A 13468-nucleotide genomic window follows, 5' to 3' on the forward strand; every position below is an offset into this window, starting at 1 on the left:
TGCAACAGCTCAGCTTCTCATTAAGAATCAAGCTCATTTTCCATGTCGAATTAGGCACTCTTCAGAAGGGATGAATGGTGATGCATGATCAATGAAAACAGATAAATCCACAGAGTTTTAATGCATGAAGGCACAATCTTTGTAGCAAATTCTAGCTTGTCCACTGCAACATCTCCACAACCCCCATTAGCACCTCGTCACTCAATGTTCGCCCACAGCCTCTGCTACACGTTCCGACTCCATGAAGTTAGCAGCCAAGCTCCAGTCAGGTGAAACAGTGACTCAAGCCACCAGCAGATGCCAATGCTAACATTATTGACTGACAACAAGGGACTCAAGCACTGTCAGGTCTATTTAAAAAGCTAGATGCACATTCTAGCTGTGTGCATCTGCTCCATGGAGACAGACCCACCTCAAGACTTGGTGTGGACCAAGTTAAACAACAGAGCAGGTGGGATTACTGTTAGAAAAGAATTACAGACAATGCCGAAGGTGCAGTTTTAAGAAAGTAAAAACCAAGATAAATATTTTTTTAAGCCTTGTTCAAATATTTCAAACCAAGTCACCCTGCACTTGCAAAATCTACAAAGACACAAGTCATTCAAAGGATATGAAGTTTACAGTTTCTATGAGCTGAATAGGAGCCACCTGAAAAAACAACAGTGCACATGTACGCAGGATCCAAAGGGCAAAGGTTTCACTACCAATTGCTTATTTGAATATTGCTGTTAACAAAACCTGGGAATGCAGAATCAACTTAAAAGCAACTCGTCACTGGAGCACATTTAAAACACATCCAGGCCTTTTATCCTGCGAAAGGGCAGAGGCATACAGGAAAAGACTGAGTTTTGCATTAAAAACTCAATGTCACCTGTAGAACCTCTGAAATGCTGCCTGGATCTAGATGAAGTGCTTGAGTTCACCTTCACATAGCAATGAGCAAAACTATTTCACAGACATTTAGGCTGGAAGGGACCCTGGAGGATCATCGAGTCCAGCCCCCTGCCCCAGGGGCAGGAAGTCAGCAGGGATCATAGGATCCCAGCAAGATAAACATCCAAATGTGCCTTGAAGGCATTCAAAGTGGGTGCTTTCACCACCTCCAGCGGCAGTCTATTCCAAACGTTGGGAGCTCGGACAGTAAAGAAGTTCTTCCTTATGTCCAGCCTGAACTGGTCGCGGAGGAGTTTGTGACCGTTCAATCTTGCCATCCCTTGGGGTGCTCCGGTGAGGGTGCTATTGGGTGACTGAACATGATTTCAGATTCCAGATTTGACTCATTTAACTGGTCCAGCAAAACCAAAGGTGCCTCTAACAGGACATGGTAAGGCCAAAACCATCAACACCCTAAAGGAACCCAAAAAGAACCGCTTCTGCTTTGAAAAAGCTCCTACAAAAAATCTGTATTTCAGGAATTGATAAAAGCAAAAGCCCAGAGACCAATGGTCCTTATTCCAAAAATGCAACAATAAATATCCGTACACTTGAAATTTGCACTTAGGGCAAGTTCACTTCTTTTGAGGGCCCCAAATACACACGCACACAAAATTGTTCGGGAGTTGAGACATTTTCTTTCTTTCTTGCCTGGATTCCTAGAAGACCTTCCTTGCAGGGTGTTAAATTAGCTAATAGGTCGCAATCTAAGGACAGCAAAGGCTGTTGTAAGATGGAACATTACTGTAGCTCACGGGTGCCGCACCAAAGCATCCCATGAGAGGCAGCGGCAGCATGCCGATAGAAATTGTGGCAAAGGGGAAAAAAGCCAACTATATCTTCAGAGTCTGGTAAATGTTTCAGTCTAGGTTTGTTCAGAACAGAGAATAAAGCTTATTCCTTCAAACCAGCGTTCCATCAGTTTTGAGCCCAGCATAACTCCAAAAGGTTTTTTAAAACAGCACCAGCCCAGCCACCGACTTTGCTGCTTGTTTGCTGTTAACTACACAGGGCCATTTTAGGCATACAATTTATCCTTTTCCTTCGATTATATACATGCATGAACAGCGCTGGCCTTCTATGCTCGTTGGGATTTCAATCTACTTATTACAAGACATCTGTTCTACAGAGTGCACTAAGAACAAGGTATTTGAAAATTCAATTCGCTCTGCCTGCCAGTTGACAAAAGCAGAGCAAATACAGGATGAAGTAGTGGAAGTAGATCACCATATCTAACAATTAAGCAGGGAAAGTAACCCTTTAAAGTGCAGGAACTGTGCATATCAGCATACACAGAAACCAAGACTTTAACCAAAAAACTTAAAGACTTATGACTGACTACACAACAGCAATATGGCCCAGGACTCTATTCAAGAGTGCCTTCGTCTGGATGCATTTCACAAAAAAAGAGGAACAGGAGCGTCCACTTGCTTGGACAAGAGCATTTTCTAACTCTCCAGCTCAGCGTGCATCTTTCACAGTTCAAATTCAACAACATTGTCCACATTCAGCAACATCCTTATGAAGCACATAGAGTGAACAAATTGTTGTCCCAGAGTTAGAGATATGAACAACAATTCTGGTAAGTGTCCCCTCTTCAAACTCAGTTTTGGAATTGGTTTTGTTGTTGCTCTAATAGGAGTCTCCATTTCCTTTGTGGCCATCCGATAGCAGTGGGTCTTTAAGCAAATACAAAGAAATTAAATTATACTTGTGCATCTAATTCTTTATCCCCCCAAAGCATTCCGACTTCCATGTTAAACATGCAACCTTGATCCAATGCAGAGACTGTGTTTCAAGAAGTAGTTTTCCACGGTCCACGGTCACACACTTTGATTTGCTGAGGTTGACATTAGCTCACTCTGCATAACCAGCTCTTGAATTTAGCTTCCAACTAAACCAGTGGACTTGGGTCTTGCATAGGAAACTGTGGTTTATGGAGTCAAAAAATGCTGGAGCTGTTTTCTAGTCTCGTCTTCCCTTTCTTTCCCTAGACCCGATGAGAGGAGGTTAACAGGAGAAATTCCTGCAGGAAAGACTTTAGATTGGGTATCATGTTTCCATTAATTATTCAGATTACAGTGATAAAAAACAACAGAACATGCTCTCAAACAACTGAATGCAAAAGGAAAGGCTCAAGGTGATTCACTTTGTTCAAGGATTATGCAACAACCTCGGAAACAGATTCATGCTGAAGCTTATTCTTCACAACCAGCAAAACCAGATCCTACAATGCTCAGTTCCAAATCAGGAAACAGTGTCATTTTGTTTGATAAATGTTGTTGACCTAGAATGAAAAAAGCCAGCTCCAAAGCAATGGCAGCATTCCTGGTTCTCTAGTGGGATACAGAACACATGCACAAAAGATTTCAGAAGCATTTCCTGGTTTAGATTCCACTTTGAAGTAAACAGAACTGAATAAAATTCAGTAAGTTTTGGGAGTCAGTTGAAGGCAACTGCAATTATTAATCCATCAGATGCATGTGGCCTTTTAAGAGGTGACTGTACTTGCCTTGCAGGTCACTCCCATTTTCTTTTAGGTTACAAACCAAAATATTGCTAGACTAAATATATACAGGTGCGTCCCTGAAACTATGAATATCTGAGAACATTCACAGCTGGGTAATCATTAAAGCTGCATTAAGAGTCCAGACATCTCAACTGAGGAGTGATATGCACTGCAGAGTAAGCCACTTCACTTTTCCAAACCTTTGGCACTAGCTGAGGGGAATGGACACTAGCCATGTCCCTCTCTTCTGGGAACTCAGATTCTTGATGATTTAGGAAGCTCTCCAATACTTCTGTTCTCTGAAGAAAGAATCCCTCAGCAGAGTGTTCCAAAACCCTGGGAATGGATTATACAATGCAAACACGAGGAAACAAGCAATCCCTCTTCCAGTTCTGGTGAGAACCATGCTGATCACTGAAGGACTACTCACTTGTGGATATTCTGCAGACTCAACTTTTGAAAGATATGGTATATTTCAAACTCCTGCAGTTGCAAAACAACTCTTGACCTCTAATTTTTCATCATACAAAAAGAACCAAAAAACTGGATCACTAAGAAAAACTGTTCTTCCACCACGTCTGTTCAATCAAGTCACCTGGTCTCATGAGGAGTGCCTCTATTACAGCAGCGGGCATACAAAGATCACTAAGGAATACAAGAAAGCCAAGCAGAGCAGTGGGGCGAGCAGAGAGGTGAGCAAAGACATCAAGAAATCTGCAGTGAAGCTTTTGTTCTACTTCCCATCTGCCAGTACCAAAGACCACATAGTTCCCCAGGCATTCCCCAGCGTGCCCAGTGAGACACATCCTTCTGATGGCAGAGATCTGACATGTTCTCAAAGGCTCTTAGAAAGGCGAATTATTTTTTCCCAGTTCCCACACAGACCGTTCCAGCATGGGCCAACCTGAGGAAAGATATGCCACATAAAAATGCATGAAAATGCAAGTACAGGTGAAAGGCAGAACTGAGAATGACCTTCACATTTTTGCTCCCTTGTTCAAAGACTATTGAAAAACAAACAGGACTGAAAGATTTCCCTGGTGCTTGAACACTTTAGTATATAAACTCAAGGAAAAGAAGTGATTTTCAAAAATCCCCTTGGCATGTGGTGTCTTTGAGAGAGACCCAAGTGAAAAGATGGTGTCCGTCTCCATATGTTCACAAAAACTACTCCAAGGGCTGTACTCTAAAGTCCATGCCACTTGTCCAATATGCTGATTTTAGCCCCACTTCAAATGTCTTTAGAAAAACCTTTCACATGGGGGACATCTTTTAATACATATAAGAATCAATGGATCAACTAAAGACATTTTCATTGCAAAAAGGGTATTCTACCTAGAGAGCTGCAACTAAGTCAGAATTCCAGATGTCTGACAATCATATTTCATGCCTAACCAAAACCCTCTACCAACTAAGAACAGCCACATACCACCAGTGTTTGATCATAAATGCAAGATGTCAGCTTCAGTGGCAGCCAGAAAAATGAAAAGGCAGGTAGTGGTAAAGACAGCCCTTTTCTACAGCCTAAGTATTGCCTATGATCAGCAAAAATAACCCAAAAATCTGCCAGCAAGCAAAACTAATTCTTGAATCAATTCTCTCATCTTTCAAGGTTTCCATAACAAGGAACTCAATCTTTAAGCTCTTCCATTGTTAGTTTGATTTAGAAGAAATAGAGAACAAACTCAGGTTACAGGTTCTTACCTTCAGTCCTGTTTTTTCATCATCACTACCATTATTTGTAGATGGCGTTTCATCTCCTTGCCTGGAAACCAAGACAAAATCTTCACTGTTAAGAGTGGATACCGAGTCTGAAGACACACTGATTTTTCCAACAGAGGCCTTGTCATCCATGACTTAAAAAGGAAGTTCGACTCATGAATGAGATTAAATATTTTATAAACTCCTGAAAAACAAAAATCATAAAAATACTTATATAGAAATTTGTGCTACAAGCTGGAATGTCTCTTTTCAGAAACCTGCTGACCGTTAAGCAAAAAAATCAAGACTTCTGACTGCATAACTCAACCACCATTCTTAAGATGGGGTGCGTTCACAGTCTTGCTTTGAATTTGTTGTGAAACTCCCCACTTCGAAAGTGCTACTGTGGTTTCTAAATATCACGTGCAGGAAGTTATTAACATATCTTTTTGAAGCATTTCACAACAATTTTTCCCAATCAAGATCCATCTATGCTACAAACTGATTCATGTTTGGAGACCTGGTTCAAACACTTGCAATTTGCAGTGCAGAGAACCTTCACCAGGCCCCCAAACTATTTCGAAGTCCAACATTTGAAGAAACTCAGCTAAGTTTCTGCCTAAAATGCACAATAAAAATGTAAGACAACCCCCAGGCACAGATCCCTCTGTAGCACAGACCAGGGCCTTGAAGTATGTTCTATGCCTGATGACAAAGGTATACCTCATCTTACGGGCAAGGATATTTTCTACTACACACCCAGGTATCCTCTGAAATTACCTGGCTTTCCTTAATCTGCATCCATGAAAATATTGCTTGATTTTTATGTTTTTAAGATGCCAGAGCACACCAGTTATTGAGTCCCATTCACAAAGGTCCCCACCCCCCCACAGAGCTACGCATTTTAAACCTGATTTGATGTGCTGTAATTACAGCCACATACAACCTTGAGCTGTGCATTTTGCTACCAATCTCACTGAAACTTCTGCACTGTAAGACTCAACACTGAATCAAACTTCCATAAAGCAGGAAGAACAGCATAGGCTGGATCAGGCACAGCAGGCTGGAGCCAACAGAAGTAATTAAAAAGCCAGACTCAGAGCTGGCACCAAGATGCACCAAGAAGAGAGGAACAAAAGGTTGAGTTCAGCTACGCACCATGAACTTCCACGTCAAAAGTTCTTAGAGACCGCTGCTCAAAATACAGTGCTGTGGCACAAACGGCCAGCTGAATCCTACAGTGGGTCCCAATTCCACACTTCCCACAAAAGACTGCTCCCTCACTACATGCAAGGCATAACTGAACCAAAATGGTTTTTCATTCTGAATTGGGCCCTCCATCCTGCAGGGAACTGACCCTATTTGACTGCCAAAACAGCAGCCAAACAATTAAGCTTCCTGGCATAACTATGTTTTTCAATGTACACCACTGGATATATCAAGGGTATAAAAGCACCCAATACTTTTGACTAGCAATCCTCCAACAGAACCAAGAACATCCCTTCTTACTCCTGCTTACACCTTCATCAAGGCACCTTCTTCCTCTTACTAACAAAAATTAGGGCACTAAGGCAAAAGAAACCCCACGTCAATGGCAGAAGGATTTGCTGCATGCCTGGGGACCAGGAATTGTCATCTAAACCTGATTCGCTTATTCAGTGCTGGGAACATTTCTAAGTGGTATAACATAGTCTCCTCACAAGCACTTGCAGCTCTAAGTTCTAGAGATGTATTGTCAGCTACTTCTCTGCACATGGACAGCAAACTACTCTTCCTTTCTCATGAAAGGTTCTCTACAGGCACCAAGTTATTACCAGACTGATATTTGTCCAAAAAAACCCAAACATGCCTGGATGCAAACCTAGCTCACAAGTCACCACGGGACAGAACATCACGTGCATCTCCTCTGGAAGAAGAGAAGCCCTTACATTATTGTTCTACTCCTCATATTCAGGCAAAAAAAACAACAACACACCAGGAAATCATAGAAAATGAGGGTTGGAAGGTCACATCTAGTCCAAACCCCTGCTCAAAGCAGGACCATCCCTGTCTAGATCACCCCAGGCAAGGCTTTGTCTAGCCTTATCTTAAAATACTGAACATGGAAGCATCCATGCCAGTTTGTCAGGGGAATGAATCCCCCCTCCTCTTTTTCCTTTAACCTGTGCTCAGGATGAGATTAAATCAAGACCAGTTATCTGGAGGACATGGAAAAGGCCTTGCTTATTCTCACACAGACTTAGTTGGGGGCAAGGGAGAAGGGTTTGAGGGAGCAAGAGGGGACTCTTAAACTAGATTACAATGTCTTACTCTCCACATGATCTCCTACTGCCCAATGGCTAAAAGTAGCCAATAGGGATTCCTTTCCCTGTACCTAAACCTGAACTGAGGGAACCCAGGAACAACTCAAGGACGGCTGTCAAAGGGAGAGATGAGCAGCTGCAAAAGGGATTATGGTTTGCAGCTTCCTGCAACAGAGGGGCTGGACTTCATGGCCTGAGAGGAGGTCTCCTCCAGTCTCAATATCCTAGAATGAATTTGGGATAAGACTTTTTCTCTCTTCACACCTTCCCAAGCCAGTCTTTCTCCACTTTCCCCTGTCAAGATGCAGACTATCAGGCTGACGCTTTCTACCCCAAGTGCATTGCTTCTAGGAATGGCCACGAAAGCCTTACTCACAAACTTCCTCTCTTCTGACCAACACAAAAGCTCTGTCATTTCTACCCTGACCCAACCCATGAGTAGAATCTTTCTGCTGCTCAAACAAGTACTTTAAAAGAGAAAAACTCTCTGAAATTCTCTTCAGCCCAGATGTGGGGCTCCCCTACCACTTGTCAAAGGCCCAAGGAATGCAGTTTATGTACCTGAATGATTCTCAACCAGGGTGCTAGCCCACCCAGGGGTGCCACCAGATCTTTCAAAGGGAGCCCTGAAGAATGAGGAGACGAGCAGATAAGTGCAGGCTCAGGTTCTTCTTTGCCCGAGTTCCCCACCCCACTGGTAAGCACTGTAATAAATAAATTCATTTTTGAAATGGGAAGCTGCTCAATTCACAAAAATTATGGAGGGGGACCTTGAGTCCAATGTGGGGTGCCTTGAATCTAAAAAAGTTGAGAACCACTGATCTACATAAGGAGCCTGCTGACACCCTCATCACTGAAGAGTGCCCCAGAGACCACAAATCCCAATTTATAGTTTTTCCACCTTGATCTCAGTCCCTGTACCCTGTAGCCAGATTTGTGGTCAAAGCAAACAGCATCTTTAATATAGATCACAGCTGCAGGTCACCTTGCCCTAAAAGCTTTAGATGCAGCAGGAAACAGCCTAACCACACAGAAAAGCCAGCTGCAAGACACAGCAAGAGACTTTGACTAAGAAACAAGGAGTGATGGGGATGAAGGGAGCAGAAGTCTCACTTTAACAGGAGAATCTGTTATGTTGGTACAAGCTAGGCAACACATCCATAAAGATTAACACACTCTCTCCCTTGTTATTGAGCAACATATTCACAAGCACCCAGATTATTATGGAGCTTAAGTGCATCTTTAGGAGTCCCAGACACTCAGTGAAAATGAGGCACTTCTCAAAGTTTCACGTGCTGTGTCATAGGTCTGGTATTAGTCAGGAATGTCTTATGGGCAGGAGACAGTGTAGAGATGGAGCTTACAGATTAAGTGAATCAGAGATCCTCCAATTCAGTTGGCGTATAAAGGTGTATCCCGACCCTGCCTGACTTCAGACTAACATGGCTAACTACCTCTCTCTGCTTACAGGCAGGAGGTAGTTTCATTTTTCCTAGTTTAATTACTATGGTTTTACTTTAAAAATATTTTTAAACATTTTATTATAAAGTTACATTAAAAAAACTGCTGCTAGTTCTGAAGTTCAGCATTCATGAATGCACCACTTATGGTATTTGTTGCTCACTTAAATTAACTAAAGCCAACTACACAAGAAGCTTTGTTACCAGCTCTGACTTTCAGCACTTAACTGCATCACCAAAAAGATTTGCAGTTCAACTAAACTCCCTTACACCAAAACACAAATGAAAGCATTAATGCCTTCATTCAAAGTGTACATACCTATCTGCAGTACTGTAAGACAGTATGAGGATTTGATTATTAGCAGCTGTTAAGATCATCTAGACAAGGAGCAATTTATTTTGGTATAGTGCGTCTGGCTTGAAGTGTTGCATTTCAACTATTTCCAAAGCTTGTCAATCTGGCACTTTTCAACAGCATTACATTTGGTTTTAAAAGATAAAACATGGTACAGTTTCACACATTTTCAATTCCTTATTTTTGTGTGATGTAGAAAGACCTCAGGCACACAATAATCCGGGAATGCATAGGATTGGTCTCAACATACCCTGTACAGAAGTGTAGCAATAAAAACAAATTGCAACAGCAAGAGAACACCAAGAGTTTTATTTTGCCATTCTTACGTTGAGCAATGTCTTACTCCACAAGTTGACATCAAGGGGGAACAAGAGCTTGAGAGCATGACTGTGCACGGGGGCGATAAAATCAGAGCCAGCTCGAGTCTTTCCTGCAGAACATCAACAACATGCTGTTGACCTTTCACAAATAAACCAGAGGTGCAAACATCCCAGGTCCTCTCATAAAATCTCATAAAAGTTACCAGATTTTTGGATCAAAGAATTTCCTCAAAGATTTAATCAGGTATGAACTAGTATGAGAGTCTTGTAAATGGCATGATAAGAAAGACACAATGGTAGAGTAATTGCCAGGATGTACTCCCTCCCCACCCTCTGGTCTGTTCTGCTGAAACAACATCATGTGTCAATACATGTAAATTTCCACTTTGTCTTTCTTGTGCCTTCTTCACTGCCTCCAAGCATTCATTTAGGCCAAGTTTCCTGCAGAGGACCTTGCAGGCATTTTACCATAACCAGACGACTCATGATTGCAGAGTAACAACAGAAAGTCTATGAGCTTATTGAAACGGATGCCAGTCTGAATTTGTCCCCATGATTTACAGAAGAAGTTGCTGGTACCAGGAATCTCCCAGAATCAGAAAGCAAGGAAAAGCTGCTGTAGTGACAATGCTCCAAAGCCAAGAGGTTTGGCAACCTAAAAACCTTAAGGTTTCTATTCTTCTGGATGAAAGATCTGGAACAGAAAGCCCCCAACCAGACACAAATTGAAGCTTTATGCTTCTCATCACAACTCAGAGCTCTCACACTCCAACCTTCAAGTCAAACCATAAGTAGCACTGCTCTGAGATTAAATTTCAACAACAAAAAAAGAAGTTTTAGAAAATGGAACAGAAAACTCCTGAGATACTGGAACATGCACCCCAAAAATCTGAGTATCTGGGTGAGGAATTCCACATTAGGAGGCAGACTGTCTGGAAAACACAACTTATTGAAGGATCCTTCATTGACTGCTTCTCCTTTGGTGGCTACACCTGCTTCCAAAATTCAAAACAGAAAGGCAACAGGAAAAAAAACCTTTCAGCCTGGTCAACAAAAGGAGCAGTGTCCTTGTCTGACCTTGGACACCTCCCCGATGGACTCCACCTTGACGATCTGGATGTCGCAAATTTTATTTTGAAAAATGTAACTTTTCTTCACCCTTTGCATCACACCACACTGCAAATGATGTGCAAAATCAAGGCTCAAAACAAGCATTTGAAAACTTTCTACTTCTGCTTTTTAGTCATTACGCAGCAGTCATACCGGACCTTCCCCCTCCCTCTATACTACTGTGCCAACAAAAACTAGATTAGTGGGAGAGAACTACACAATCTCAAAGCAAATAGAAAACACACCTATTAGAGTTCAATATTATTGCAATGCCCTCATACAACATTTATTTCCTTCTTTTTTCAGTGCCCGTGAATAGCTACACCCTGAACTGGCATTTGTGAACATAGTTTTTCTTGTGACTGTGCCTAAGGTTGATGTAAAAGCATTTAATTGAAGCAATAAAACAAGATCTTCCACTTTAACCTCCAATTACTTGCAAGTACAGTAATGTATTCTCAAGTCACTGGAGCTTGAAATGCCACTCTAAGATGACAGCATGCCAGATCTTCAATGGCTGAACCAATCCACTAGAGAAACAGATACAGAAAGCTGGCTCTTCCTCACTTCCAGGCCCTTGCTTTTCTGAATTCAGAACATCCAATAGCCATACATAGATAATGCCAGAGCAAAAGAAGAAAATGAGTAAGTCTCTGCTATGATCCTGACTGTTAAAGACCATCAGGAAGCAAACATAGCATCATGAACAGAGAATTAAGGGGGCGGTTGCACAGGATAGGAACAGGCAGCACCAACATATGAAGCTAACATTAGCATTAACAGATTTCCTTTAATTTAATATCTAGGATATCTCTGGGGGAGGAAGGGGTGATGAAGAGACTAAAAAGGCACAGAGAACAGGGAACAACGCAATATTATCCTCCACCCATATCTTTCCCCAATGATACATGCTAAGGTTTGTTTTCCTTTATGGATTCCACCTCCCCACCCCCACACTGTTGCACTGCCAGTTTCTTAAAAACTGCCAACATATTTTTTTTTAGTAAAAATGAAGGGAAGAAAAAAAGATAGAGCAATTACACAATGCATGTAAATGAAGTAAAGCAGAAAGGAACTCATTGTTTAAAAAGCAGCTTGGAGCAGGAGAGGAAGAGCTCCGCATGTAACATAATGCCATAGCCCTCTTTTCTGATTAAGGAAATAACTCAGAAGCTCTAATGCAAAACAAAAATGCAACATTAAATAACGTTGCACAGTAAAAAGGACAAAGAACCAAGAAGTGTAAAATCTTAAGTGAAATCCTCAATATTGATTTACACATGCACAATCCTACCAATTCTTATTTTTCGTGATCATCCCTACATGAGTGTGTCTGCAGAATATGCATCAGGGATGGGATAATCTTGTGACCGTTTGACAGTAGTCTGAAAAAAAACAAACTTTCCAGCTTCACAACAACTTTCCCTGCTGCTGACTTTTGTATCTCCTGGTTGTATAATTTTCTAAACTTTGTCACCCTGAGATCACACAAACATATATGATTCAATAAACAAGCAACCTTAAAAATAAACAGGTAACATTTAAAAACAATGTAGTAGTTAAAGGCAACTGCAGTGGGTGCTTTAGAGTTGGTCTGAGCAGCTTAACACAGGAAACCAAGCAGCAAAAATGTCAGCTACTGAAAAGTAGCTCACGGTCTAACTTCTCCCTGACACTCAGGAAGTCAGGCCATTATCAAGACTTTGAAATGCAAAATATAGCAGACCAAAAGTCACTATCAGCCCATTTTCCCCACAGAACATAGACCTGCAAAAACATCTAATAATGGGGCTCTCTCCTAGCCACACCTTTAGAAAGCAGTTAACTTCTTCCCTTCCCCATGGCTCTGATAGAAAGTTTCTATGCTCGTGAAAGCATTGGTCTGAGCCAGAAAGCGGGTACGATACTGAGCATGCAAACAAAAGCTAAGGCTGATGCTAAGATGTTAGTTCATTTTAAAACCATTATCCAAAGGAGCACAATAGCTAGAGGATGGCATTGCTTCCCACTGACTCTGAGGAAGGACCGAATCTAACCAAATCCAAATTTATTTCAAAATAAAGCTGCCTCAAGGGTCCACCTGTGATTATCGAGGAAGCAAGATGGATGGGAAGCGAAGATCACAGAGTTAGCCAAATTGTCCACTAGAAACAAGTCAGGTATCAGACAACAAGCAAGAGTTCAAGCTAATAGAATCCTAACTTAGGCCTGAACAGGACCATCGCTACAGCAGATACCAAAAGGATTTTCTTTTTAATGTGCTCCAAGGACAAAGCCCTGATGCCAGGATCCTGCACAAAGCTATTTCTCCTACCCCGGAGACAAGCAGAAAGTCTTGGAAACAGCAGATTTGAAAAGAAATGCTGACACGGCCTCCACTCACCCATCACGAGAATGTCACTGATACAAGTTCACTGGGAACAGCCTCTACCCACACACCCAGACCGACACTGCAGGAGCTGGAGCAGCGTTTCTTAACCCATGGGTCACAGCCCAAAAGCAGGTTGTGAGACTATACATCAGGTATCCAAGTTGTAGCTGTACTGGTCTAGAGAAAAAGGGCAACCATGGCTTGTGGTAGAAGCGGTATCTTTTATTAGACCAGCAGTTCCCAACCTTGGGTTGTGTCCCAAATGAGGGTTGTGGGGGCAATGCTGGCAGCACTGCCCACAAAGGATGAGCTGCTGCTACCACGCTCCGCTCCCAGCAGCAGGTCACAGCAAAAAAGGGTTGGGAACCACTGCATTAGGGTTTCCCACCTATTGTCTCCTCTGTGA

The 13468-nt window shown here is 42.1% G+C and overlaps 1 protein-coding gene across 2 annotated transcripts in view; it reads right to left on the reverse strand.

Annotated features, from left to right (window-relative positions):
- The window catches only part of RABGAP1 (RAB GTPase activating protein 1), a 91245-nt gene that overhangs the window by 76722 nt on the left and 1055 nt on the right, over positions 1–13468 (reverse strand). For both annotated transcript variants that reach the window (XM_090022986.1, XM_090022987.1), the window contains exon 2: positions 5147–5348. In XM_090022986.1, coding sequence (XP_089879112.1) covers positions 5147–5296 — 150 coding nt within the window. In that variant the 5' untranslated portion in view covers positions 5297–5348. The remainder of the gene's footprint in view (positions 1–5146; positions 5349–13468) is intronic.

Source organism: Crocodylus siamensis, chromosome 11 (assembly GCF_052110815.1).
Source record: "Crocodylus siamensis isolate JL-2025a chromosome 11, ASM5211081v1, whole genome shotgun sequence".
Taxonomy (NCBI): Eukaryota; Metazoa; Chordata; order Crocodylia; family Crocodylidae; genus Crocodylus; species Crocodylus siamensis.